Source organism: Syngnathus leptorhynchus, chromosome 20 (genome assembly GCF_054491065.1).
Source record: "Syngnathus leptorhynchus isolate UIUO chromosome 20, UIUO_Slep, whole genome shotgun sequence".
Classification (NCBI taxonomy): Eukaryota; Metazoa; Chordata; class Actinopteri; order Syngnathiformes; family Syngnathidae; genus Syngnathus; species Syngnathus leptorhynchus.
The window spans coordinates 6,417,135-6,444,191 of NC_141214.1; the positions used below are offsets into that span (position 1 = coordinate 6,417,135).

The following is a 27,057-nucleotide window of genomic DNA, read 5'->3' on the forward strand; positions in this document are numbered from 1 at the left end:
ACGCGTCCTCGGATTGGTAGGAGGGAAAAGAATCAAATGGCGAATGGCAAAATTAAATGAATACAGATGCATAAATACAAACATAAGAATAGACTTTGAAATTTATATCTGCTGCAAAACCTTGGCTTGCTATCAATTGTCTAATTGGCTACGATGATTGGCTACAGTGCCTGTCGTCATGTTGTCTTGCCCCGGAAGTATAACGTTTTTCCGGATGTGCACCCTCGTTCCAAAAGTGATAGTTGCCGCTATCACCGCTAACTTAAATCTTGTGTGAGTAGTATAAGCTTGCTTTACGGAGTTTAAACTGTCTATTACGATGTTAAATTGTATTTAAATCGGATTATCCTCTATTTTTGCCAGCCGAAGTGATGTTTGAATTGCGCAGACGATAGCTTGCAGTGAATTCCTAAATTCAATTTTCTCAAACGATACTATTGACACAGGTAGAAAAGATCAACATGTCCGACATTGAGTCGGAACCGGCGGGGCTGGAAGGCCTGCCGCCTCTCTACAGCATTTCCAAGGGAGAAGTGGTCTCCGTGCAGACGTACGGAGCTTTTGTCCGCCTGCCAGGTTACAAGAAGGAAGGTGAGCGTGCCAAGGAAAAATGAATCGGAGAAGGTTCATCTAGTATGGTTTCAATCAATTGGATTTGATATGAGATGGGGTTTAAATGCACAAATCGCACACGTGAGAGCCAGAAATGAAGACAAATTGGCTCACTTTTTTTGTTTCCAATCTGTTTGTACTTTTAGGTCTGGTACACGTGAGTGAGATGTCAACTACGCGTGTCGAGAGCGCTGCAGAAATAGTCGACGTGGGAGAAAAAGTGTGGATTAAAGTCATCGGGAGAGAGGTAATGACACATGCACATACAATAATTGGTGAAGGGTCCAGGAACTTTTGTTTCTGTTTACTTTCACGGTATCTGTAATGCCATGACTGCTTTCAAGTGTGTCCTTTGCTTGTCAGAAAAATGGCGAGAAGATCAAGCTGTCCTTCTCCATGAAAGCAGTCAATCAGGGCACAGGCCGAGACTTGGACCCCAACAACGTTATGGCAGAGTATGTTTTTTTTTTTTGTCGTGTCACATGCACATTTGTCTTATTAACATGTCGGCGTACGTGCGCAGGCAGGATGCCCGGCGGCGGAGGCAGTTCCAAGACCACACGGGCAACAGGATCACGCTTGAGGCTGTGCTCAACACTACCTGCACTAAATGTGGCTGCAAAGGTGCTTAAATATCTTAAATCAATCCCATTGAAATCACTTTATAAACCGGAATCTGCCTCTTGCGTTTTTTAGGCCACTTCACAAAGGACTGCTACTCTGCACCCGGTTTGCAGTACGCTCTTGTGCCAGAAGAGGGCGACGAAGAAACACAGCAACAGCAGCAGACATCTGCAGCTGCACCTCAGAATGATAAAGACAAAAAGAAGAAGAAAAAGAAGGTATTGTGAATGTGGCATTGTACTAATTGATTTAGCTTGAGTGCAGTTTAACTGGAGGACAAATGTTCAGCTCTACTGATTGGAGATAACCAGATGCATGACAAAAAAATGTTGTTTCAAACATGGCCAAAATACATGCACCATAATCATAAAACTCCTGAACCCCCCCACGTGAAATTTCTTTTCTTTTACCCGCCAGGAGAAGAAGATGAAGAAGAAGAGGAAGCGCGAGAGGAAAGCGTCGGACAGTGACGAGAGCAGCAGCGACAGCGGCGAGTGCAAACCCAAGAGGAGATGTCACGAGCGTGACGACGACAACAAGCACAAGAAGAAACACAAGAAACACAAATCGCACAAGCACAGCTGAGACGCACGCTCTCATGCAAAATGGCCGCCACAGCGGTGAGGACTCATTTTCACTTCAATTTGGATTTTCATCAGATTTTTCTCTCTTTTACTCTTTGTTGAAGGAGTACTTTTGGTTTCAGTCACTGGAACTTCAACTTGGACTCAAGCTAATAGTACCCATTGTATTTTCATCCAAAGTTCTGGTAACTTTTGGTCCTGGTACCTTTAGATCCATGGACTCCGAGGTCTCCAGACCTAAGATCTGTTTACGTTCTGCTTTTGGTTTTGAGTACTTTTAGTTCCCGAGGCTAACACTAAAAGCGCACAATTGCCTGTTTTGAATTCTAATCTTAATTTTTTTTTAATCACACTTTTTTTGTTATTTTGCAGCTCCTTTTTGTTATCTGGTGACATGTAAGTGGATATGTGTAAGCAATATGGCGCCCCCCCCCCTCCCCACGAGTAGAAATCCTCATCTAGTTTTACACGTCTCTATTTTCTGAATAACACACACACACACACACACACACACACACACACACACACACACACACACACACACACACACACAGAGGAAGCAGCAAAGGCGCCAACAGGAAGTGTAGTGTGCCTGATAGTGACACTTCCTCCGTGTTTTGACTCAGGGCTCTTTTAAAATTCAACCATTTGAAGGTTACTCTTGGGCAATGGGACTATTTAAAAAAAAAAAAAAAAAAAGGACGATCCTCCTTCCAGTGTCAGTCAGAAAAAAAAATTATAGGCGTGATTGATGATTTCCAGATGTTGCGCAGTGCGTTTGGCAAGCTGCGATTCAGGATTGCTCGACCGTGGTTTGAAAAAAGGCCCGTCGGAACATGTAATGAAGGATTTTGTGCAGCCATGTCGGTTTTCATAATCGATGCAAAAAGACATCAGAGAAGAGGGTTAAAAAAAAAAATAAAAAAAAGTCATTAGTATACACTCAGAAAATTCTAAGCATCTGCTTCCCAAAATCGGAAGAAAACAACATGAAACGTATAATTTTTTTTTTGGGCTCTTGTGTTTGTTCGCATGTTGCGGGTTGGCCTGTGCTCCTTACAAGCAGGAAGTCTAATTCCCACAATGTCAATTTACGAATGAAAAATATGTGCGTGTGTTGGTGTGCAAAAAGGATGTGACAACCCCTCAGTTGTTATGTCGGATATTTTAATTCTACAGAGTTGGTTGTCCTCCAACAAAAGAGTGTTGCATGTATTTATAACTGATAGCATACATAGCATGCGATGTTTATCGAGATGTAATAACAATAATGTGTGGGGGGGGGGGGTGTATGGTGTGTCATCGTAGGCACAATAAAGTGTGACAAAGTGCATCCTGCTTCTGGATGTGAATTGGTTCCTATTATGGAGGGCAGAAGGTTGAAGTGGCTTTAATTTCTGCTTTCTTCACATTTACTCGATGTGGAAAAATACATGTGGGCCTATATTTTGTTTCTAATTTTCCAATATTTTCTTCTAGTTTTGTGGGAGCATTTTTATATATATATTTTTAGTGTACTGTATGTTTTGTTATCCCTGGTGCTGTCCAGTAGGTGTAGAAGGTGAGGCGCCATCTAGGTCTTTAAAGACCTTGGATCTAGTTGGCCACCTCTAATGATCACATGCTACCTCTGTCGCATATAAAAGCACCTGGAATTGTTCCTTTCACCTTGCCAGGACACACACACACGCAATAGAGGACGCATAGGAGCTGCCCCATGTTTATTTATAGAATGGAAAGTCTGATCACACTTTTTGAATCACTTCAGAGGCGTCGGCTAAATTCCATTCCGGACTTGTGTTTGCCAACGCTGGCTTCGTCTTTTTCTATGTACATGTCTATGCTATCCGGTAAAAAAAAAACCATATAGCTACATTTTGCATTCGTAAAACAAATTTTTGATTTGAATATATATATATATATTTTTTAAATTAAATTTGAGATTTTTGTTCTGAAAATTTTGCATTCGTAAAACAAATTTTTGTTTTGAATAATATCCCTCCATCCACCCATTTTCTGTACCGTTTTATATATATTTTATTATTATTTATATTATTATTATAATTACAAAAATATATATATATTTTGAATAATATATTTTTAAAATTAAATTTGACATTTTTATTCAGAAAATTCCATGGAGCTTTTTAGGTTTTTCTGTGGGCAGTTTGGACAACGACTTTGGAGTCATTCAAGAAAAAAAAAAAAATCACAATTTTCACGTTTGGCCTCAAATGGTATATTTTTTAATTATATCCAATATTTTCCGTTGAAAACATTTGCAGGTTTGAAAGCAGATTCCATGCATCTCAACTGCAGACAAAACAACCCCCCCCCCCCCAAATAAAAGCATACTCTAAAGAAAATCAATAAAATTTCATTGGGATATTTTCAGTGTTTTTAACAGTAGAGGTGGACGGCTCCACAGATGGCGTAATACTGACACTCCGCTATACGAAGGAAACGTGAGTTGCCACACATGGCTTTTGGGGCTAGATGTTTTTGGATGGAAGGTCTTCATTCCGCCCGTTCGTAGGCGCGTGTGCTGACCACGTCTCCCAACGTCAGCGTCTGTTTTCAAAACAGAAAGAGAACCTTTCAGAAAACCAAATGGCACTTAGCGGCTTTTTTTTGCTTTTGAGGGGCTCCAGACCAGCGTGAGGGCGTTGTCGTTGACTTCGCGGACCAGACTGGTCTCCTTGCCATCCCACCGCTGGATGTGCACCATCTTGCCGTTCTCTATTGTCACCAGTGACTGCAGGGAGGGGCAAACATATTAAAAAAAAAAAGGCTCATGAAAATCAGACAAGTGATTTTTTTGCATAATTCTCCATGACAGTTACGCGGGCTTATTATTATAATAATAATAATAATAATTTAACGTTATTGTAATTTGCCTCTAATTAAAGTTTGACTCTCAATTTGAAAACTCATTTCCCATGATAATCCTAAAAACTTTGTAAATATTCCATTCGGTCAGACCCACCTTGACGCTCCTGCTGTCGGCAGTGGTCTCGTCAAACTCCTCCCCCAACTTGAAGGAAAGCTCGGTGTTCTTGACGCTGCTCCGCGTCTTGACCGTCACCGTGTCGCCCTCCACCGATATGATGGTTGTGGGCTTGGTCATGTTGCCCAATTTGCGGACGGGGTAGCTCACGCCTGCGGAACCGACGTTGCGTTTAGACGGCGTGGGAAAATGGAAAATGTGTTGTGACTGTCACTCGTGGGTTGATGTGTGCTTTGTCTGCAGCCTGTTGGGCGAGATTACGGATCACCTCTGCACACGGGTGCACCTGAACACGCCACTCCGTGACTCACCGAGACCTTTTGTGTGTTAAGTTGCCAATTGCCTTGGCAACGGGGTCAGATAGGTCAATTGTAAAAAGGCCCTCAGGTCACAGCTTGTAAATATCTTGACACCCCACCCCCAACACACACACACACACACACACACGCACAAACGTCTTGCATAGGCGTACCTAATCTACTGTCCAGTGAGGTCCTATTTGGAATCACATGTTGCATTCTTTCTAAGCAGCATTTGAAAGTGCGAGCCCTCCTACATTTACCAACAATGGCCATCTTTCACATGGAAGTGTGTGACCGGTTCCTTAGTTCTCCCACAGCGGTGGTGGTGGTGGTAGGGGGGGGGGGGGATTCAGGGCCCGGCCCCACCACACTCAGGCCATGTGCTCTCTTACTCACCACCCCTTCTCTTCTTCCTCAGTCTTTTCCACCCTTATGCTACATTCTACATCTTTGTTTGTCCCTTGAATTAATGCACACACATGCACACACTGGCGAGCAGCATGTGCTCACTCACACACGCCGCACCCCAAAAAACAGACTCACCCAGCACCTTCATGTACTCGTCAAAATTCTCGCTGTTTTTCAGGTTCCATGTGCCCACGAATGCCTCGGCCATGATGTCTGCGGGAAGCTGGAGGAATGAGGGGAGAGTGTGTGTATGTGTGTGTGTGTGTGTGTGAGAGGGAGAGAAGAAAAGCAGGCTGCAGAAAGACGAAGGAGGAGGAGGAAGTGCCGCGCTCTTACTGGCTGGCTTGACACCGGCTGTTCGTGATGTCATCGGGCTCGACGAGAAGAAGCCGTCACGGGAGGAGGGGAAGGGGAAGAGGCGAGGAAAGCGGTGAGTGGACGCACTGACTTTATCCCTGGGTGATACGACGTGTGCTGTCATGTGCCGCAGACACTGAAGAGATCTCCATTCTGCACCATCATCATCCAGATTGTGGAGAAAAAAAATGCTGACTTTTCATTTGGCTTCGTTGATCACTGTGGCTTTTAAAAGTCTGCACACCCCCTGCACCCCAGCCAAACATTTCAGAACTTGCTTCACAGGAATAAAAAAAAGTGCAGCAGGTGACCGGACTGCAATGACCAATCATTGAAGCCAAGAGTAGAGCCCAAGTCGAGACCAGTCGTTTGTCCCGGAAGTAGGACATTACTCTTACTACTTCTTCACTTGGCACATTTGCCCTCAAATAAAAAAAAAAAAAATAAAAAAATGTACTTGCCGTGTGAGTGCTTGTTTTTGTGCCTGTCGGCGCACATTTGCATGTCCAGACGGGCTCGCCTAAGATGTCTTGTGACCGACTTCCCGTTTTCCATGGCAAAACTCGATATGAACACACTTTTCAAAGAATTACGTGTGCGCGGCATTATTTACATCCTGATGAAACAGCAAAGATCGGCGCACGGCAAACTTCACAAAAAGAAATGTTATTCCAATTTTCAACATGGGAGAACTCGAGTGGGCTAATCATTGCATATGCTCATGTGTATGTTGAATTAAAATGGTCAGGTGCCAAACTTATTGCCTCTGTCCTTGTCCCACGAAGGCCCGTCTGGACTCCTGGGTTTGTGTTTGACATAAACAGGTGCGAGGAACTCGCACGGAAAAAAACAAGCAGAGCACGAGGTGAAAGGTGAAGATTATAAAAGAGCGACCCACACCGCATCCAAAATTATCTCATACGAAGAGATTGGTCTCAAGTGATGTTATGGCATGATTTGTAGCGTGCGACCTTTGGAGGTCATGGCTTCCCAGAGAGCTTGGAAATGCAAACATTGATTTAGCAGGCCTATGCTAACCTGCATGGTATATTCAAGCTTCAGGAATGAAGTGTTGAGGAATGTTGATGGCACTTCCAACTTTATTACATGGATTCTATTTGCGACTTGTGAAGAAAAAAAAAAAAGGCCTCTGGGGGTACTGGGGTTGCTATTGGTGCACTTACCCCATCTGTTGGTCAATTGACAGTATTGCAACCAAATAAATGTTGACCATCAAAGAAAATGAAATACGATTGAAATGAAATGTTTGAGCTTTTTTTTTTCTAACCAAGCACCCGAGCATTTCAAAATATACATAATTGTTTTTCCCTTCAACGTTGCCCAGCTCGTTACATATGGTTGAGTGGTCAGACAGGATATAGATCCGGGAGCCAAAGAAAGGAATTGCTAATCCAATATTGGCAGTGTCCCTGGAGACAGCCTTCAATACAAAAAGACCACCCAAGTGTCACATATCGCATCCGAGATGACATTAGCAAAAACAGCCAGGGCAGTGAGAAATAGTCCAAGAAAATTCCCAACCACAAACATGTTAGAATATTTGATCATTAAGTTAATTACCATTCAATTCTCAGGAACTGAAATGCTCTCAAGCTCTTGTAAAGCACAACTATTAAATATAATACTTCCCTAAGTAAACTCCAGAATAAAATCTATTTGCTTGTCATAGACGCAATAAAGCTCAATAAATAAAAGTTAGCTCCTCCCTTGCTTCAACGTCTATTGTACTGCTACGACAATTATCATGCGTGACTGGGTTGTGAGCTGCCAGAATTTTTAGCATCTTGAGTCTTTTAATTTGAAGTACTAGTTAACCATACTTCCTACTCCAAGGCATCGAGTTTGACAAATAACCATGGCAACCGCGTAACGCCGGCTCGTGTCACGTTCAGCTCGGGCGGGAGTGACGTCACAGGCTTGTTTTCAATTGGAACTCGTTACTCACTTGTTTGGCTCGTTTTGCTTAGAAATGGGACCGCCTGCGAAGGCTCGCTTAGGCTGCGACAGGGCAAAGAAATGGAAAACAACAGGTGAGTTTTTATTATTATTTATTTACACGTCGGTTCCATATATGGGCAATGGAAACAAAAGATGCACTTATTTTTTTTTTTTTGGGGGGGGGGGGTCTTGCACAATAGGGCTTAATGGGGGGGGGTCTGTTTTGGTAATTGGGTTGTATATCTCTCACTCTCGCCGACACTCGTCTGTCACTGAAAGACGCCCACTAACTCTGCAGAAAGTGAAAGATGTCAGTGTCCTCAAAGCTTCATGAATGATGCAGATATCCGGGTCAACGAAACCAACCTTTTGCTTGTGCGTATGTCTCAAGAAAGCCTAAATAATTAATACAGGTCCGCATGAAGTCTCTCAAATAACACCACTTGCACTCCATGTAATGGAAAAACCCCTAAATCTGATTAAGTCTGGAAGTCTGACATTTCGCTTTGATTTTTTTCCAGCTCCCGGCCTTTCCCTGAGGAGCACCGACGGTGCTACTGGTGCTGCTGCGCCCTCTTTGCCCCCGCGACCCTGGCACAGTCCCCCCCGACAGCGGCCAGGTGGGATTCGCGGAGCAGCCCCTCACCTGCCCCTCTTCCACGGGCGACACGCGGAAGAGAGTGCCGAGCGACCCCATCTGGTCACTGTTGTTCGACCCAGTCAGAGCGCACCACGAAAGGTTAACGGCCTTTTTTTTTGTCTTTTGACTCGGTGAAGCAGCATGTGGCTCATCATCAAGTATAGCCCGCGGGATCAGAAATGATTCTAAATGGTTGGAACCAACTAAAGGTGTTCATTTCCCCCCCCCCCCCCAAGGTGACGGTGCTTTTAAATCGCAGGGGCGTGGTCTCCTTTGAGCAACTCCTATTGGACATCTCGGAAGCGCTCGGGTTCCCTCGTTGGCATCGATCCAGAGTGACCCGCCTCTACACCGCTTTCGCCCGAGAGGTTGGACCTTTCTTCTGTTTTCCATAGTCCGCACCAGGAATCCCAGATTAGTGTTTCTTGTTCTCCACCGCAGGTGAAGAGCGCCGGAGACTTCTTCCGAGGTGAAACAGCCCTCCTGGCGCTGGGTAAAGGTCGCCCTGAGCTGAGCAGTCTGCGGGAGGCACTGGAGGAGCTTTTCCCGGAGCAGTGCCGCTACCGGGCCGAAGCGCTGCTGGTCTGGGAGAAGAAGCTCCGACCAGCGCTGGATAAAGCTGGCAAGGCCGACAGTGGCTATGTCGAGGCAGCAGATGACAAGGAGCCTGCAAAAGAGAGGCCGCCATCAGAGGCCGAGACGTCGAGTAAGGGTGTGTCCAGGAAAGCCGCTCACCTTCCCAACCATCTGCAGAAGCTCAGAGTGAGGGGCGGGGTCTGCGAAGCAACGCCGCCTGCCATTAGTCGATTCCAACGGGAGCGAGAGGGGGACTTTGCTCCTCTGTGTGAAAACTGCTTGGCGAGAAGAGCAAAGCCTCCAAGCCTGAAGTGGACCAATCCGCTTTCAGAAAAGGCCCCACTGCCTCCCGTGTGCAAGAAACAAACAGCAAGATCACCCCAAGGTTGGAAGTGTTTACTGTTGGTTTTTTTTTATGACTGTGTGCTGTCGTTACGTTTTGTGTCCATTGTGTAAAGGTGAGTGGAAGAATCCTCCTGCCATCTCGAGGGACTTCTCTGGGCTTTGCTCGGAGGGCAGCGAGGTCTCCGAGGCAGACGTGGCTCACCTCTACGAGGTGGGGCGCCTCCTCGGGGACGGCAACTTTGCGGTGGTGCGCGAGTGTCGGCGCCGCGCCGATGGGCACGTGCTGGCTGTCAAGATGGTGGAGCGCTCCCGGCTGCTGGGCCGGGAGCACATGCTGCAGAACGAGCTGAGCCTGCTAGCCAGCCTACGGCACCCCCGCATCGTCAGGCTGCTGGACCACCACCGCACGCCCGCCAGGGCCTACCTGGTCATGGAGCTGGCCGGCGGCGGCGACCTCTTCGAGGCCATCGGCCAGCGTGGCAGCTTCGGCGAGGGCGAGGCCGCGCTCATGGTGGCTGACGTGGGCGAGGCGCTGAAGTACATCCACCGCAGGAGTGTGGTCCATCGAGACGTCAAACCGGAGAACCTGCTGGTCAGTCGGCGTCAATATTTTTCTGACATGGCCTCGAAGCTAAAACTAAGTCTTTGCTCCCTCTCAGATCGTTCAAGCGGTTCCTGGCGTGACCAGACTAAAACTGGCCGACTTTGGTCTCGCCATGGTCGTGACCGAGCCAGTCTTCACCATCTGCGGCACGCCTACCTACGTGGCGCCCGAGATTTTGTCCGAGACAGGTTAGCGCTGCACCACAGTCCATCTGGAAGTATTTCTAAATCACAGGATTGATCTGACCCGGTAGGATATGGTGTGGAGGTGGACATGTGGGCGCTGGGTGTCATTCTCTACATCCTTCTGTGCGGCTTCGCCCCTTTTCGAAGTCGGGATCGAGACCAGGATGAACTGTTTGAGATCATCAAACGGGGGCAACTCCATTTCCCACCCCCCTATTGGGATGCCATCTCGGAAGGTAGGACTTTGGAACATGACAAAAGTGCTAGGATTTGCAATTCAACCACAATTTTATGAACAAACATGCAAAAAAAAAACAAAAAAAACCTAGGATTGTGGTGGCATAGTTGGACTTCAAAGGTTCAATACAATGAACAGTACTTTGATAGTAATACTTTTGCTTGCCACTAGAGGGAGCCATTATCAAAATTGCTTATCCTCGCTGAATTTAAATACAACTGAAGCATCATTATTTTGTGGGTCAGAAGCCAAAGGTCTGGTCTCGGGCCTCATCCAGCCAGACCCGGTCACCAGGATGACAGCAGAACACACATTGCAGCATCCCTGGCTGAGGACCATGGCCACCGGCTGCCAGCCCAAGGCACTGGAGAGCCACTGCAAGACCAGGATGGAAGAAACATCACCCAGACCAGCACTGCTAGACAGACAGAAGGTCCAGAATACACTGAGGGAAGACCCAGAAACTATTCTTCCCTCAAGCAGCGGGCAGGGTTCAGACCAGATTTGTTCGGACAGAAACAAACAGGCCATTAAAACAAAAAGTGAAATGTACTTTTAGTTTCAATGCAGGTATACCCCCCCCCCTCTCATTGGAGTAGGCTTAGACTTTGTTATGAAGCCTTTTGTTTACTCACCTTGTATTTCTCGTTGTATCATTCATACATAATTATACAGTAGAGGGTCTCCCAGAACCAGTCAGACCACTTCCAGCTGATTGCACAAGCAGCATAATATGCAAATCAACAAACCTTTTTTTTTTTTTTTTGCTTGTTTATTAAGTGGTTAGTAATTAAACGTGGTCATCAAAGCGCCTTCGTGCGTCCCGCGTGGGCGCCGACGAGCTCCCCAACTGCTTTAAAAAGCAGTCAGCTGACACAACTTTGGGCACCTTTCAAAGCCCTCTTGCTTCGTCTGCGCCCAATGCGCATGCGCGCTCCCCAACTCTTTAAATACCCCCAAGTCATCTGTGGGCATAACAAAAACATTCTGCTGTCCGCCCATTCGACACGGCCAGGCCCGGTGAAGGTTGAGGGCGGCCATTTCGATAGCTAATTCAATATGAAAATGATGTTTTCTTTTCTGAATAAGTCCCACTCTGACCCGGAGTCGTAAAAGGGTGAAAACTCGGAGAACAGAGCGGGGGGGAGACGGACAGGGAGAAAAACAAAGATGGCTGTGTGAGCTCAACAGACGAATCACCACCACCAACAACAACATCAAGCGTCTGCCGACCGGGAAAGACATCTCGGGCAGTCGGAGCGGACACAGCGGACTTGACAGCCGAACCTAGTCGAGCTGTCGGGAGGGCGAAAGCCCCCCCCTCCTTAAAAACAGCTGACTTGTTTTTTGTTCTGGCTGCCAACGGAGTGCCGTGTTCAGGGCTCGGTGTCAACTAGCTAGCCGCACCGTAAGTCCTTCCCCTCGGGTGACATTTTGTCTTCACCTCGGTTTTGACTTCCAGAAAACCTTGAAAATTAGCCCTTAAAATAACGAGTGAGCTAGCATTCCTCCGGTAGCCATAGCACGGGTGTTAGCCGACTAGCGAGCTAGCTGTCAGTTAGCTTCGAAGTTAGCCCCTTACATCTTCAAGATAGAAACAAGTGAATTTGTGGTGGGGGGGTACATAGGAAGTTTTGGACAGATTCGGATGTCCGCCATGGAAGACGATGACATGATGTCTGCGCCCGGTGGCTCCTCCGCGGTCCCGGTGGCGGGGGCGGCCGAAGCGGCTGTGGCAGGGGCCGGGCTTGTCGGACAGGAGGACGTCGTGATGCGGCCCGAGACGGACTCGGATGAACCCCCCAAGAAGAAGACCAAAGTGCCCGAGGCGGAGTCCGGCAAGTTGGAGGAGAGACTGTACTCTGTGCTCTGCTGCACCGTGTGTCTAGACTTGCCCAAGGCGTCTGTGTATCAGGTAAATGTGTCACAAACATGCCCCCAACACGTCCCTGCTACACCCTCACCACCCCAAAAAACTCCCCCCCCCCCTAAAATACAGAAACTAGTGGGGCAACCTGATGCTCCATGGATTTATAAATACAGCCCTGGCCCAAGCAGGCGTGTGCTGACACACCCTGTCCTCAGTGTCCTGCTTGTCAAGCCCACTGCCCAAAAGTTTGACATGATCTTCAAATAACCTTCAACTAAAGTCACTTTCCCAAGCCCAACACCCCTCAAAATAAAAGTAGTCCACTTCCCCCCCCCCCTTGCCCTTGAATGCCCAAGCTGTCATGTGTTCAATGTCAACCATGTTGTAGCCCTCCACGTGACACTGCTACATACAATGTATTTAATATCATGTGCAAGCACAAGCGGTGCAAAGTTCAATCTACACCCCCCCCCCCCCTCTTCATGCCCCCCCCCCCCCCCAATCATTCACAATTGCCTCGTACACAATTTGAAATGACTGTTTGATATTTGAACCAATCCAAGAATCCTGATAGCTCCTTAAATGAGAAATGAAACATCTGCATGTCCAAATAGATGTCCAAAATCTCTTTGAACTAAAACACAATGAATACATGAATTGTTTTGAGGGATAAAAGAAAAGGCACATACATTATAATTATACATTACAATTATAATTGTGATATATACAAAGACAAAAATAAGTCATCAGAGATGATTTGTTTTGATTTCAACTATTTGGGGTTAAAACACCCCAAAAAAAACGCATGTCCAAATTTTATGAAAGAAAAGATCGTGATTGAGAGGTTTTTTTTTTTGGTTGCTAGTGTCACCACATTTGAAATTCTGTTTATTTAGTAACGTTTTGTTCTGCATTTCTCCATCCATTATCAGAACTGCTTCATTATTAAAAAATGACATTGCTTCAGACATTCCGTAGCATATATTTCCAAATTCTTAAAACCAAACATAATTTTTTGAACACGTACATAAATACTCGCTACATTGTCAAATTAAATGCAAACTTTTCCCCATTATTATTTAGAATTTCCAAAAATATGATTATGTGGATTCATTGTATTTGTATCGCAGAAAAAAAGTGGCAAAATGTGCACAAGTAATTTGGATTAGTCCAGATTTTGTTTGTAACAAAATTCTGATTATGCCATGTTGACCACTAGTGCACCAACGGTCACCTGATGTGCGCGGGCTGCTTCGTTCACCTGCTGGCTGACGCTCGCCTCAAGGAGGAGCAGGCCACTTGTCCTAACTGCAGGTAGAGCTGAGCCAAGTCCGACCACTCGGTGGCGCTAGCAAGTGGCGATGCTGTTCCCGAGCGTGTTTCCCTTCACCTGTAGGTGTGAGATCAGCAAGAACCTGTGCTGCAGGAACCTGGCGGTAGAGAAGGCAGTTAGCGAGCTCCCTACGGAATGCACCTTCTGCCTTAAACAATTCCCAAGGTCCAGTCTGGAGAGACACCAGAAGGACGAATGCCAGGACAGGTGGGTGAGACAGATGGGGTAGAAAAGGGCATCACTACCAGTTACCATGACAACAACTGCACATCAGTATTTTTTATTTATTTTCATTTTCTAAACATCTCTCACTGTCCTTTGTGTGTGTTTGTTTTTGTCGGCAGGGTGACGATGTGCAAGTACAAGCGAATTGGGTGCCCGTGGCAGGGTCCCTTTCACGAGATGCCGGCCCACGAGGGCGAGTGCTCGCACCCCACCAAGACAGGCATGGAGTTAATGGGCATTCTGGGTGAAATGGACCAGAATCACCGCAGGGACATGCAGCTCTACAACAGCATCTTCAGCCTCCTCTGCTACGAGAAGATCGGATTCACCGGTAAGAGTTTTATTTGCGGCTCGGAGGTTCTTCCTTGCTACGGTTCTCATCTGCCGCACGCGTGTGTGGACGCGCGCCAGAGGTGCAGTTCCGGCCGTACCGCACGGACGACTTCATCACGAGACTGTATTATGAGACGCCGCGCTTAACCGTGCTCAACCAGACTTGGGTGTTGAAGGCGCGCGTCAACGACTCGGAGCGCAATCCCAACTTGTCGTGCAAGCGCACGCTCTCCTTCCAGCTCATCCTCAAGAGCAAGGTCAGCGAAAACCTTGCACGCCGCCGCTGCTTATAGAAAACCGTAAAGCGGACCGTCAATATGCCAAGGTTGACTTGAAGGTGTCGTACTTGTCTTAGAAGAAGGCAACCAAATTTAGTGTGTGCTACGAGGTATGGATTTGGGAATTTATTTATTTTTTTTGTACGTTTTTATCTTCAAAATTGTGGTTTTTTTTGGTTGTTTTGAATTTTCCGGTTTATTTTAGTTCGATTTTTTTTCTCTTTTTAAACGTTTATAACTATTCTTTCAAGTTTGTTGGTTTCAGGTAAGATACTAATAACGATATGGGGCGACTCCTCGGGTAGGTGAACTCGACGCTGGAGTGCTCGTTCCTGCTGCTGAAAGGCCCGTACGACGACGTGCGCATCAAGCCGGTCATCCATCATTACGCCTTCAGCAACGACGATAGCGAGACGGACTACGTGCTGCTGCCCATCTGCGACTCTGTCGAGTGCAACAAACTGCTGGCCGCCAAAATCATCAACCTGCGCCTCTTCATCTTCCAGGTCCAAAAGTAAAAAAACAAAACAACACAGACAACACACGGACGAAGCCCCGCCCCCCCCCCCACCACCACCACGAGGAGTGACTGAGAAGATGACGAGGATAAGACTCACTCAACCACTGATACCTCTTAACACGCACACACACTAACACACACACACTCACCCTACTAATCCACTTACCTCCTTTTAGCACACAAGTGAGAAGAGCCCTTAGGAACCTAGATTGATTTCGGGGTTAGTGGGTCTGAGGTGGTCAGTGTGTAGCAGTTGGACCCCCCCCCTGCACACCCAAGAGCCAAAAGTAGCACACGTACACACTACTGTGTGTGTGCAAGTGTTTCCTCAATGTGAAAACGAGCGTTGACTCGAGTGAGCTGTGACGTGCGATTGGATTTTTTTTTTGCGACTCCATTTTATTTATGTTTCATTTGACTTTTTTTTTTTTTTAAACACTTTAAAGAATTCTTGCTACATATTTAATATTTGAATTGCTTTTGAGGCATTGATATTTTATGTGTGATGATTGATTCCATTGACGTTTTCTCCAGAAAAAGAAAATACATTTTTTCCCATCACACCTCGCATCATTGAAATATATTAAACATTAATTTCTTGGTTAAACCCGTCAAAAATATACAAGATCCAAAGTCAGTTCTGCTAAAAGTAGTAGCATGACATGTTTTTAAAAGTGCATTTTTAAGGATCAAGAACCAAATGCCTGCAATGAACATATTCAAAATGCCCCCTCACATTTATTTTTACAAAATGTCAGGTGTCCCTTGCCCGTAAAGGATTTTGTGTATCTGCTACATTTTGGATAAATTGTGCATTTAAAAAAAACAACTTAATTTCTACTTAGCACCTATTTTAGACATACATGTTTTTAAAAATAGATGTTTAAGAAAAGTTTAAAGTTGAAACAGCCTTGTGACATCTTTAAATAGCAAACAAACTTATTAGAGTGTGTGCACGTGTGTGTGTGTGTGGGGGGGGGGGGGGGGGGGGCGGGGGGGTACGCCACCTAGAGGACATTGGACTTGAAGGAGCAGATGTTACGTGAATCAAATCTACTGTCAAGCAGATAGATGTCTCCTCCTCACCTCTGCTGTATTTTTGGGTGTCTTTTCCAAAAAACAAAACAAGAAGCTTCGGTGGACTCGCTCATCTCACTCTGGCTGTACATGTGCCTTTTATTATGATTAAAGCTCATCAACCTGCCTGCTGACTTGTGTGAAAGTCATCCAGGACGAAAAATGCCCGCCGCATGAATAATTGAAGCCATGGCTGCGGCGTTATGAAATCCAAATTTAATTTTCCAGCCCGGCCGGGATGATGGATACGTTTCATTGGCTTAAAATAGGAATTGGCTCCACTTGAAAAATGAATTATCACACTCGCTCGTTATTACTGGAGTGAAGGCAAAAGGGCACGCGAGTCACTTGGGTGCTTTTGGGGGCCCTTTCATTTATGGGGGTTTCTTTAAAATAACTGCAATTCGGTTTTGTGATTGGCCAGATAACAAAATCGGCTTTTTTTTTTATAACCTTTGGCATTAATTTTAACATATAAGGGGGGCATAAGAAATCCCCATTCACAGTGCCCATGGCTTAGTTCGTACATAGGAATATTAAAAATGCTTGTGGTTACAGGGTTTGGGCCAGTAGGTGGTGCTGAAGAGTAAGTGAAAAAGATTGGAACATATTGTTGGTATTGCGACTACAATTGCTGCGGCAGCCCTTAAGAGACTGACTTGGAGCCATCAAACGGGACTTCGCCATGTGCGTTTATTGAATATATTCACACAGAGCATTTTTTGGCATTAATCACACACATATATAATTTCATATCAATATAAAACTCATTTTGTGTATAGTATAAATTATGCAGTCAATACAGCAGCTTTGTGTTAAATTCTACATATATATATATATAAATGTATAGATGTATTTAAGCTTTGGTACAGTGCGTTAAGGTGAGGTGCTTTGTTGGAACATGCGGTGGGGATGATTATATGTTTGTGTGTGTCATCAGTGTTGTGTGGTCCAGGTGGGTCCACGGTGGGGGTGCGACGGGGCCACCATACAGCAGTATCCCGCCTCGCCGAGTTTACCGGGTTGATACACAGAGACGCCGCCCTACAGACACATTATAAAGAGAATTTACAATATTTTTGTGAATTAAACAAAAAAACAAAGGAGCCGTTGGGGGTTGCTGTGTACCTGAAGAATGCTACAGTGGTGCGCTGGCACGGCTGTGTACGACTGCTGCTGCGGGACACCCACCACGGGGGCGTAACCTGATGCCAAGACAGGAAAAACATGACAGGATTTTTTTTTTTTGGGGTGGACTTAGGGCTGTCCCCTCCTTCCCCCGACGGTGTGGACGAGTGTGAGCAGCAGGAAAAGAGACCGGTTCACTGTGAGACCCTCAGGACTTCATCTCTGACAGTGTAACGGCCCCCTCCTCTACTACTCGTGACATGGGGGGGGCGGATTGTGTTTGGGAGGTAAAGTAAAGGCCTTCTTGGAGCTGAGCTATTCTATTCACCTGCGCTGCAGCCAGGCGACGCGGCTTTGACCGGGTGTTGAGCTGAGGTAGGATACTGGCTGTAGTAGAAGGCTGGAGGACCCTGTCATGAAAAATGAAACCATATTCTTAGATTGCACATCTAATATACTTTGAATATAATATTGTTACCTGCGGTGAGGGCTGGCAGTAGCTGTGGGCGTCAGGTGGAGGCGGTGGCGCCAACACAAAGCCTTGGGCGGGAGGGTAAAGGGGCGCGGGGTCGCTCGCCGGTTGACAGCTGACAGCCACGTGGGCAAACTGCTGCGACAGGTCTTCTACCTGCCAGGAAGGAGGCAAACGTGAACAGGAAGTTGGCGCCTTAACAGGAAATGGGGCCTCCGTACGTACAGCGGGGTATTGCTGCGAAGGGGCCACAGGCAACATCTGCGGGGCTGAGTAGGAGACGGACGAGTACACCTGGGACAGAAACGTTCATCCGAAAAAGGTTGGTATAAAAAGTCGACACACCCGAGTTCAAAGGCCAGCTTTTTATGATATAAAAAAATAGACCACTGAGCATTAATGTGACCTTGATCCAGGACAACTCAATTGTTTTAAGAGGGCAAGTAAAAAATAAGAATCTGGCTGCAGACGTGTACAACTCCTGTTAAATGGAAGTCAGCGCACACTGGCGACCATTTAAATGCCTCAGATTAACCCCCGATATAAAGTTCAGATGTTCTAATAAGCTTTTCATGGCTCAAATCGAGTTGTCCATCTTATCTTATAGGTCATATTGGTGGAAAAAGGTTTCAAATAATTTCTCTTGTGCTCAGTTTTTATTTTTCTGAAGCGTGGCATTTGAACAGGGGTGTGTAGACTTGTATAATGTCCACAGTATGAGCACTCTTGTTTCTCTTCTATTTGGACGTGCGAGTGTATGTGTGTGTGTTACCTGCTGTGGTGGCTGCTGTGCCGGCGCTCCCTGTATCTGGCTTCTGATTGGCTGTTGAGCACCAGGCGGGTTGTACACCACGGGGCTTCCATCAGGGTTCAGGAAAGGCTGTCCTGAAACAGTGGTGGCCATTTTAGTTTCAAAATGGCTGCTAATGTGTGTGTGTACCAACCAGTGTGCGGGTTGACCAGGATGCTGCCCGGTGGGATGCCGTTCTCCAAGATGAAGGCGGGGTGGGCGGGAGTCTCGGCCATGGCGGGGGGCTCGGAGGACACTCTGTAGAGAGAAACGGAACCTGGTGGAGGGAAAAGAAGAATTTATCGTTACACGAGTTCGGCATATATTGTGCCGCTTGTTGTTGTAGAGGTAGATGAGACAACGGATGTTACAAACTAAGGATTTTTGCAAAAAAAAAAAAAAATTAACGGAACTTTTTGTGGTGAAGGATGGGTGGATGGACTTCATCAACAAATAAACGTAGCAGTTGGCACCTGTCATGGCTAATTTTCGACATGCATCACTAATTTTTGTAGGGCAGCTAAAAAAAAAGTACAAGTGAACAACAGGGAAAAAGTGTTTCTCTCATTTTGGTGAGTACGAAGACAAGCAGAAGTGTAAAACTGTGCAGCTCGGAGGCGAATACGTTTGCTGTTAATTAGTCGCCGGCCGGCAGATGTGATTAGCATGCGGCGTTAGCGACAAGTTGGAGGTGTCTACGGCGTGAAAAACATCTCGCGCTCGCTCGCACCTGCTGTGCCGTGAGGCTCCCAGCCGGGGTTGGCGGCCTGCGGGGGGCGGGGCTTGGGGGCGGCGGCGGTCCACTGGTACGAGGACGAATCCGAGTCGGTGCTGCTCCACGGCCGGGGCTCGTTGCCGTAGCGACAGTCGGTCTCTGTGCTGCTCTGCCGGCTGCTGCCCGTCCAGCTGGAGCCCGAGCTGTCACGACTGCCCCTGTGGACCGCGAGATGGACAGCTTGGATGTTGGGAACGTTTGCCCATTTTCAGTGGCTCTAAATACACTTATATGCCAAGTGAGGGAGTAAAGTCATTGTGAAAGAAAAATTGCTTTTTAAAAATAATAGCCTCGTAGCGTGTGAGTGTGTCCTTAATTGCCGACTGTGCGCTCCCTTCAATTAGTCATCGTCGATTTTGTGTGTGTGTGTGCGTGCATCGCTCGATGCAAATTAAGATGATGAATGTGCTACCTGAAGAGCCGCCTTCTCCTCTGGGTCTCGGCGTATGCGTTGCATTCCTCGGAGGGCCTGCGCACGCACACACACACACACACACACTTATGTTAATGATTCATTGTCGCTTCAACAAGGTGAACGAGGACACGGAGACGAGGTGAGGGAGGTTACCTGCTCTCAACGTGGCCGCCCTCGCGTGTGCAGAGAGGCTGTTTAAAAAAGACAAAAAAAAAAAGACGTTAAGGATTGTTTTCTTGTGATCTTGAGCCAAGTGGAGCGTCTCACCTCCTGGCTGAAGATTCTCTCTCGCACCTTTTGGTACTCTTCCTCTCGCTCCTCCATTGACTTACTTTGCATGTCACGTAAAGTGTAGCGGCGCGTCTTGAGGCGAAAAGAAAATAGATTTAAAAAATAAATCTTTTAAAAAAAAAAATCACGAGTGAGAGCTCACCTGCTCGTCTGAGCTGCTGTCACGTTTCAAAATAGTTTTCCAGTGTGGGATCTCTGTGGCTTTGTCCTCCTGAACCTGGTCCAGAAAACGTTGCTCCGGTCTAGTCAAGGACAACAAAGGCGAGCGTTACATGATTGACAAGGGGAGGAAGAGGAGGAGGAGGGCGGCGTGTGGATTTACATGCGCGTGCTGCTGGTGCGGTTGATGATGACCGACTTTCCCGTCTGGTCCACGTTGTGCTCCATGCCGAAGAAGGCGGCCACGCGGTGCACCAGCATCCGATGGTACGAAGACATGTGCGGGAACTTCTTGAACGCGCTGCTTGGAGAAGATGAGGGAAGAAGATGAGGGTGGGAAGAGATGCAAAGAAGAGGAAGCGCACATTTGCCTACCTGTCTCCCATGATAAAGGTGACCATGTCCTGCTCTAGCTTGAGCATCATCATGCGGTCTCTGGGATTGCTGTTGAGCGTGTCAACGATGAAACGCTGAAGGTCCACGCCCGTCGAGTCGCGGTACTCCACGCTGCTCTCTGCACGCAAACGGTGCACCCATTTTAGGAAGGAAGGAAGGAAGGAAGGAAGGAAGGAAGGAAGGAAGGAAGGAAGGAAGGAAGGAAGGAAGGAAGGAAGGAAGGAAGGAAGGAAGGAAGGAAGGAAGGAAGGAAGGAAGGAGCAGGAGAGAGAATTGAAATGAAAGGCATAGCTAAAAGAAAGAAGGAAGATGAGGAAGGACTGACGCCAAGAAGAGAAAGAAAGAGGGACTCGAGAATGTTTACAAAGATGCCAAGGCTCGCTGGCTTCAAGCTGTTTGTTGGCACGTTCAACAAAGTTTGCTGTTATTTTTACTTTTACAAATGCACAGAACTTTGAAGTGGCTGCTAGCTTAATGCTAATACGTATGGAAAACGGCATAGACGGACGGGCTAACGGAACAGGCACGTTCCCGAGCGCACTCACCTTTGTCAGGTGAGCTGCTCTTCTCCACTTCCTCCTCCAGACAGGAAGCGCTCTCGGAGGTCGGCGCCTGCTGGTCGAGCGGAAAGCGCCGATGAAGAAACGGGCAAAGCGAAGACGACGGCGATGCGGACGAGAGCGTTACCTGAAGGTGTTCTTCCTTGTCGTCACACACGGCCATGCTGCGGACCAGCTTGCCTTTGGCCTGCGTGCGGTGGGAAAAGAAAGGCGGGACAAATGAACAAAGGCGCCGTGTCGCCACGTTTTGACGAATGGCGGGCGGGATGGTTTTCGCTTACCTTGACTTTTTTCTGCACTGCCGTCTGGTGACAAAGGCTCTGCGAGGGACAACATTAGTCATTGCGAGTGTGCACGTGTACATTATTAATGTGCCGCCTCTTTTGCACTGCCTAAGAAAAGCGCCATTTTCATGCTTTACGTATGAAAAAAAAATAACAGAATGGGAGGGAGGGAGGGAGGGAGGGCGGGAGAGGAGGGGTGACATCACTCTAGCAAACTCCCGCTCCCTTGTTCTGGCTCTTTCCTACATCTGTCCGACTGCAAAAAAGGATGGCATCCCAGACAAAATGTTGCTGTCTGTAAGCATACCTGCTTGCTGTCCTTGCCAATCTCCTGGGTGGGCACGCTGCCGCAAGGGAGGGGGGACGTGGGGGGGCTACCGATGGCGCGGGCGGGCTCCGCCTCCACTGCTGTGTCCATTGTACGTCTGCAAAGCGGGACCAGACATTTACACTCACGTGTGTGTGTGTGTGGGGGTCTTTGTGCATGTGAGCGTGCCCGTGTGAGTGTGCCCACCTATGCTCGGTGAAGAGGCTCGCAGGTGAATGATGAGGTCATATATCCCATGATCCCACGGGGTGGCCGCCAGAAACGCAATTATCCTTCTCTTCCTCTTTTGCTTGCTTTAGTGAAGGAGAGGAGGGCAAAAAAAAAAGAAATTGAAAAAAAAAAAAAAGGGCTGTGGAAGAGGGCGGGAAATTTTTATTGGTTACACACACACACACACACACAAACACACACACGCACACAATCATATCCAACAGCTGCTGCAGCATAAAGGCATCGCTTCTGGCAATGACATCAAGTCAGCAAGCTTAAGACTGTGTGTGTGTGTGTGTGTGTGTGTGCGTGTGTGTGTATGAGAGATCCTCCATCCTAGTTTCTAAAGGCCCTCCTGGCCTGATAGCTAATTGCTACTCAAAGCCTATTACAGTAAGTGTGCGCGTGTTTGTGTGTGTCTACGGGCCCTCCTCTCACATGCGGCATTTATGTGTTTACATATCATGTGTGTGCGTGTTCAAACGCGTCCTGGCGCTTTTCTTAGAAGCAGCAGCTGCGCGTCGCATCATCCGATCTGCGCAAGATATTCCCGGAATACCGGAGCGGCGGGAACGCTGGCCGGGGCCAAAACTCTCACACACACACACACACATTTGCAAAAGAAAATGGCTTCCGCCCATCGCATTCCGCTAGAACGCGATGCCCGGGGGGGGAACGTTTTATCCCGGCAACTCCTGAGACGACGGAATAATGAGCTCCGAGGATGGCAGGTCCCAAAACGGGCTGGCGGGAGATGAAAAAGGAGCAAGAGAAGAACGTGATGGGGCTCTGGCACATGGAGCCAAACGTCTGATTGGTCGCCAGTCCATGTCGGGGCCAATTTACAACCCAAACTGGACTTGACTGGTCTCTAATCAATTTCAGAGCAGATGTAGACAAACGATGGACCGGTCGCCAGTCCGGGTTTTGAATCCGACGTGCTAACCGTTAGCCTAGTGCGCGGTCATTCCGTTTCCTAAATTTACAATGGCCCTCAGGGGCCTCGACAAAATGGCAGCCATTCTGTTTCCTAAATTACAATGACCCTCACGGGCCTCTATAAAATGGCCCCCGACCACAAAATGGCTCACTTTTATTCGCGTAACTTTCTAGGAACGCGTAGAAAGCTGAAGACAAAGACATCTTAGGGACGTGGACACCGAACAAAAAAAAGGATGGCAATTTGAAGTCGACTGCCAGTGGGGGAGAAGAGGGGTAGGAAGGCGGAGGAGGTGTGACACCATCATTAGCACGTGATGGATGGCTGGCGGGCGGGCGGCGAGGCGAGGCGAGGAGCGTGCGGCGACATCATCGTCGTCATCATCATCCATCTGCTGCCTCGCTGCCATCCAGGCCCGACTTAAAGGCAAGCTGGCACTGGCGCGTTTAACGCCGCTTGGCTCCATTTGTAGCGTGCCAGGTGGCTGGCAAGAATCGGCAATAACGCCGTGGCCAGAATTCAATCGATGGACATTGCCGAGGTGCATGAGAGCAAGCGCGCCGCAAGATTATTTCCACACTTTGGCTTGATTTCTGTTGTGCAGGCCGGCCTGTTTATTCGGCTGGATTTCTTCCAGCCATTGCGTTGATTTCTATTCTGCAAAATGTTGTTTCTTAATATAAAATGTAAGGAAAGACAAATACATCCAATACATGTGACCGAATGCTTTGTGGATTGGTTTTTTTTTTTAAATATGGATTTATTCTAGTTCTATAGTGTTCTATCGTGCAAGGAAAATGTTATAATTTACGTTGACCAATTTTTCCATATAGCGGAAAGGTCGAGTCGGCATCAGTCGCCAAACACAAACACTAGCAAATTGTGAATTTTACTGAGAAGTTCAACCAAAAGTAATTGAAATGTAGGTTACGTTGTTCTTCTGTGGCTGCACCTGTGCAGCCACAGCAGCATTTGTGGCTGCGACAGCTGCGTCAAAGCCCCTCCAAAAAGTGAGGTGAGGTGCGAAAAAACCCTGCCCGCATGTTGTTGTCGGTTTTTTAGAAGACATCTTCATTGCAGAAGAGTCCCCTGAGCAAGCCACATGTGGTGTGAAAGTTGCAAAACAGGTGTCACGCAGGCTTGTGAAAGATGGAGAAGAAGAAGAAGAAGCTAGCTCCACGCTGTCCGCTCGCTATGTCGCATTACTCTTGACCCGGGACGCGCTTGACGACGGTGGGGCTATTTTTACCCGGAGGCGGGCGGGCGGGGGGGGCTGAGGGTGGTACCGCGGCTGCTGGACCCGCTGCTGCCGGAATTCAGCCGGCTGTCATGCTAACTCCAAAGTCAATGAAACGACTCATCAAGCAATTAGTTGTTTTTTTGTTTTTGTTTTTTAAAAAGAAGGGTATACGATGTGATATTTGGCGTATTGTCATGGATGGAAAAAAAAAAAAACCGATCAGTTAACACGCACGTGCCACCCGAGACTTAAATCGACATACACAAAAAAAAAAAAAACATCCGCAAATTTGATGTCTTAAAATCGATCGCGAGTGATTTCGATACGACAATTTGTGTTGTTGTGTTTGTGGCGTCTCGAGGAGCGGGAGGATCTTACCAGGAGGTGGTGGCGAGATGGAGCCGGAGTGAAGCTGCTCCTCTCTGCGGGGCTGTGGGAAGGTTGTCGAGTGAAGCGCGGCGCTGCTCCTCCTCTGCTTTTGCTCCACTCTCGCGTGGGGTGGGGGGGGGGGGGGAGGATGAAGGCGGGAGGGGGTTCCGGCTCAGAGCTTTACCCCCCACCCCACCACCATCTCGACTCACCTGGCCCCTTTACCGTCAGTACGCGTCAAGTAGTTCAACAAATGCTGAGAGATGCTGTGACCAAAGAAAGACACAAACATCTTGCTGCTACTGTTTGACATTTTACAAAGTCGCAAATTTGACTGTGAGTGTCTTCATTCAGCATTTAAACACATTAAAAAAAAAAAGTACTAATGAAGTTGCAAGAACATACTAAGTAGAGGGCTATCTGTCCTGAAGATGAATTTGACTGATCATTTCACAAAATGAAAACAAATATAGGATCATTTGGTACATGTAGCAAGAGCAGCAATAATGTCACCAATTTTTGTCATCTACATCAAGAATTCAATTTGAACAGAACACTTTGTTTGACTTTTTGTACACTTTTCGTTCAATGGTTGTGAATGCACTCGAGAGACAAGATCAAAGACCAGCCAGATTATTTTGAGGGCGGAATGTACACACACAAAACAGCTGTTGCAGGCTAGGCACGCGGGCACGCAGGAGACTCCGAGACTGGTCGCCGATGCCAACGCTCCATGGTGTGCTCAAGTTACATACCCAGGCGTCATTATTACGTTTGCCAGCCAACAGCTGAGTTGTGTGTCACTTTGTTTTATGTCACTTCCCCCCTTTCGGACTCTCACTAATCCAACCAGGAAGCGGGGCCCCGCTTCCCATCAATGGCCATGCTAATCAAGCGAATGAATTAGTTAGCATAACTCACATACATCTTTGAGGAAATCTTTACAGAAATGCTTGATTTTGTGAGCAATGCTAGGCTAGTTAAGCCAAGCTAATTAGCTTGACATGGCCAGGCCAGGTGTCAGCTAATGCAATAGATGCTACATACGCTAATTTTTCAACACGATTGAGCGAGTTTTCTATTTGTAGCAACTGTCAAGCTAAGTAAATTGGCAGATGTCATCATTTCTACTTTTCGCAAGAGCCCATGCCAGTTAAGTGTTTATTTAATTGTTGGCTATATGAATGGAGTACATTCATCGGCGTTGTGTGTACGCACACGTAACGAGCTAACATCATAAATAGTCATCATTCATTGGCCTCCTATTATACCGTGTACGTGAAAGATATGGAATGACGCCTCAACAAGTGAGGCTAATAAATATTCATGAGCGACGCTGAGGGGGGGGGGGGGGTTGTCATGAATATTCAGGAGGGCCCCACTTATGAATATTTCAAGTATGATGGAAATGAGGAACGAGCGAGTAGACAAGAGGCAGACAAACACAAGCCCGCCTTCCTCAACATCAATTCTAATGAGCATGACGTCATCGCCAGGACATCATGACTGTGACACCACTTTTGAAAAAAAAATAAAAAAAAGTTAAATTGGGCTTATAGGTGACACACTTGACAAATACTGAAAGTATGAGCGGCTGACCCACGTGCAACATGGCTGCATGGGCGTCCTCAACTTTTTTTTCTTCCTGACTCACCGAGAGAAGCAGGACGGGGGAGGAGAAAGGAACCGCATGCACCTGCAGAGCACGAGACCGCGTGGGTTTGCGCTCACTTGATGCCGAGCGGCCGCAGGATGTTGAGCTTATGAAGATCATTTCAAGATAAATGTGTCAACAAAGAGACAGATGCAATGTCAACAATCTCACAATCATTATCCAATCATTGACGGAAAGACTTGCAATTATATTTGAACTTTGATTGAGGATGGGGGGAAAGAGAGCCCTCCATCTTCATCTATGGCGCCTTTTTTTTTCATTAACGTGGAATCGATGACTTCACCTTTAAAGTTCAATACTTCCTGCTCCTCCCTGATTGGCTCTTGCTGGTTTTTCTCTCTTTTGTTCTCGTTTTGTTCGTCCTGCTCTCCTCTTGTGTGGTTTCTTCTTTTCTTCCTTCTCCTCCGCCACGGGCATCACATGACGGCCTGAAGCTGCGCGGCGCGCGGGCGCGGCTATTTATATTTGTTGCTAATGAGGCGAGATCTCCGTGGCTGCCATAGCAACCGTCTCCGTGGAGACCGTGCTCTTGGATACCACATCTCTCGTCCCGCTTTAAACGTTCTCCCCTTGCCAACGCTGGACTAATTAACTCGTAGTTATTGGCGCGCGCCCCTCGTCCTGCACAACAATTGCAACAAATCAAACGCGCCAGATTGTTCGACAATTTGGAACTGCAAACTTTAGCGAGAGAAAAAAAAACCGATTTAAAAGTCAAGAAATTTAATGGTTTTGGTTGTGTTTGTTTTTTTAGGTGCGCTGCTGTCAGCGAAGCTCCAAGTGCACGCACGGTCACCCCCCCCCCCCCCCCTCCCTTGCCGATTGAGGATAAGGATGATGGGCGCACCTCCACGAGCATCTTGGTGGCGAGGGAAAGTCAGCTGCATGGGAATTTGACGTACGTCATCGCTGCCACCTGCTCGGGTGTGACACACATGCACACACTTA

At 47.2% G+C, this 27,057-nt stretch overlaps 5 protein-coding genes across 9 annotated transcripts; 3 read left to right on the top strand and 2 right to left on the bottom strand.

Annotated features, from left to right (window-relative positions):
- The first annotated feature begins 22 nt into the window (after positions 1-22).
- Positions 23-6,324, top strand: zcchc17 (zinc finger, CCHC domain containing 17). 3 transcript variants are annotated; one of them, XM_085900254.1, is made up of 8 exons: positions 23-273; positions 447-591; positions 759-859; positions 976-1,067; positions 1,136-1,236; positions 1,309-1,454; positions 1,654-1,856; positions 5,716-6,324. In XM_085900254.1, the coding sequence occupies exons 2-7, from the start codon at positions 462-464 to the stop codon at positions 1,819-1,821; spliced, it is 738 nt and encodes a 245-aa protein (XP_085756380.1). In that variant the 5' UTR covers positions 23-273; positions 447-461; the 3' UTR covers positions 1,822-1,856; positions 5,716-6,324. The 3 variants fall into 3 exon arrangements, with proteins under 3 accessions (XP_085756380.1, XP_085756379.1, XP_085756382.1); XM_085900253.1 differs by lacking the exon at positions 5,716-6,324 and having other exon boundaries at positions 25-273; positions 1,654-2,753; XM_085900256.1 differs by lacking the exons at positions 23-273; positions 5,716-6,324 and having other exon boundaries at positions 283-591; positions 1,654-2,753.
- fabp3 (fatty acid binding protein 3, muscle and heart) lies at positions 4,028-5,844 on the bottom strand. Its single transcript, XM_085900257.1, has 4 exons — positions 5,673-5,844; positions 4,807-4,979; positions 4,474-4,575; positions 4,028-4,391 (listed from the first exon to the last, which is right to left on the bottom strand). Exons 1-4 carry the CDS (start codon positions 5,743-5,745, stop codon positions 4,338-4,340), a joined length of 402 nt encoding a protein of 133 aa, XP_085756383.1. The 5' UTR covers positions 5,746-5,844; the 3' UTR covers positions 4,028-4,337.
- A 1,560-nt stretch (positions 6,325-7,884) lies between the features above and the next one.
- dclk3 (doublecortin-like kinase 3) lies at positions 7,885-11,000 on the top strand. The gene is made up of 8 exons (XM_085900830.1): positions 7,885-7,945; positions 8,375-8,592; positions 8,730-8,861; positions 8,935-9,454; positions 9,528-10,006; positions 10,074-10,206; positions 10,272-10,439; positions 10,687-11,000. Exons 1-8 carry the CDS (start codon positions 7,885-7,887, stop codon positions 10,998-11,000), a joined length of 2,025 nt encoding a protein of 674 aa, XP_085756956.1.
- A 370-nt stretch (positions 11,001-11,370) lies between these two features.
- zftraf1 (zinc finger TRAF-type and ring finger containing 1) lies at positions 11,371-15,427 on the top strand. Of its 2 annotated transcripts, XM_085900835.1 has the most exons (7): positions 11,371-11,849; positions 12,070-12,356; positions 13,531-13,625; positions 13,708-13,851; positions 13,989-14,200; positions 14,281-14,459; positions 14,786-15,427. In XM_085900835.1, the coding sequence occupies exons 2-7, from the start codon at positions 12,090-12,092 to the stop codon at positions 14,996-14,998; spliced, it is 1,110 nt and encodes a 369-aa protein (XP_085756961.1). In that variant the 5' UTR covers positions 11,371-11,849; positions 12,070-12,089; the 3' UTR covers positions 14,999-15,427. The 2 variants fall into 2 exon arrangements, with proteins under 2 accessions (XP_085756961.1, XP_085756960.1); XM_085900834.1 differs by having other exon boundaries at positions 11,372-12,356.
- A 1,334-nt stretch (positions 15,428-16,761) lies between these two features.
- arpp21 (cAMP-regulated phosphoprotein, 21) lies at positions 16,762-24,560 on the bottom strand. Of its 2 annotated transcripts, none has more exons than XM_085900833.1 (20): positions 24,444-24,560; positions 21,862-21,968; positions 21,655-21,772; positions 21,345-21,383; positions 21,191-21,250; positions 21,049-21,115; positions 20,483-20,621; positions 20,271-20,408; positions 20,091-20,190; positions 19,925-20,020; positions 19,811-19,848; positions 19,655-19,711; positions 19,198-19,400; positions 18,622-18,744; positions 18,450-18,562; positions 17,903-17,971; positions 17,684-17,833; positions 17,534-17,615; positions 17,206-17,282; positions 16,762-17,121 (listed from the first exon to the last, which is right to left on the bottom strand). In XM_085900833.1, exons 3-20 carry the CDS (start codon positions 21,763-21,765, stop codon positions 17,014-17,016), a joined length of 1,770 nt encoding a protein of 589 aa, XP_085756959.1. In that variant the 5' UTR covers positions 21,766-21,772; positions 21,862-21,968; positions 24,444-24,560; the 3' UTR covers positions 16,762-17,013. The 2 variants fall into 2 exon arrangements, with proteins under 2 accessions (XP_085756959.1, XP_085756958.1); XM_085900832.1 differs by having other exon boundaries at positions 21,049-21,118.
- Positions 24,561-27,057: the final 2,497 nt, after the last annotated feature.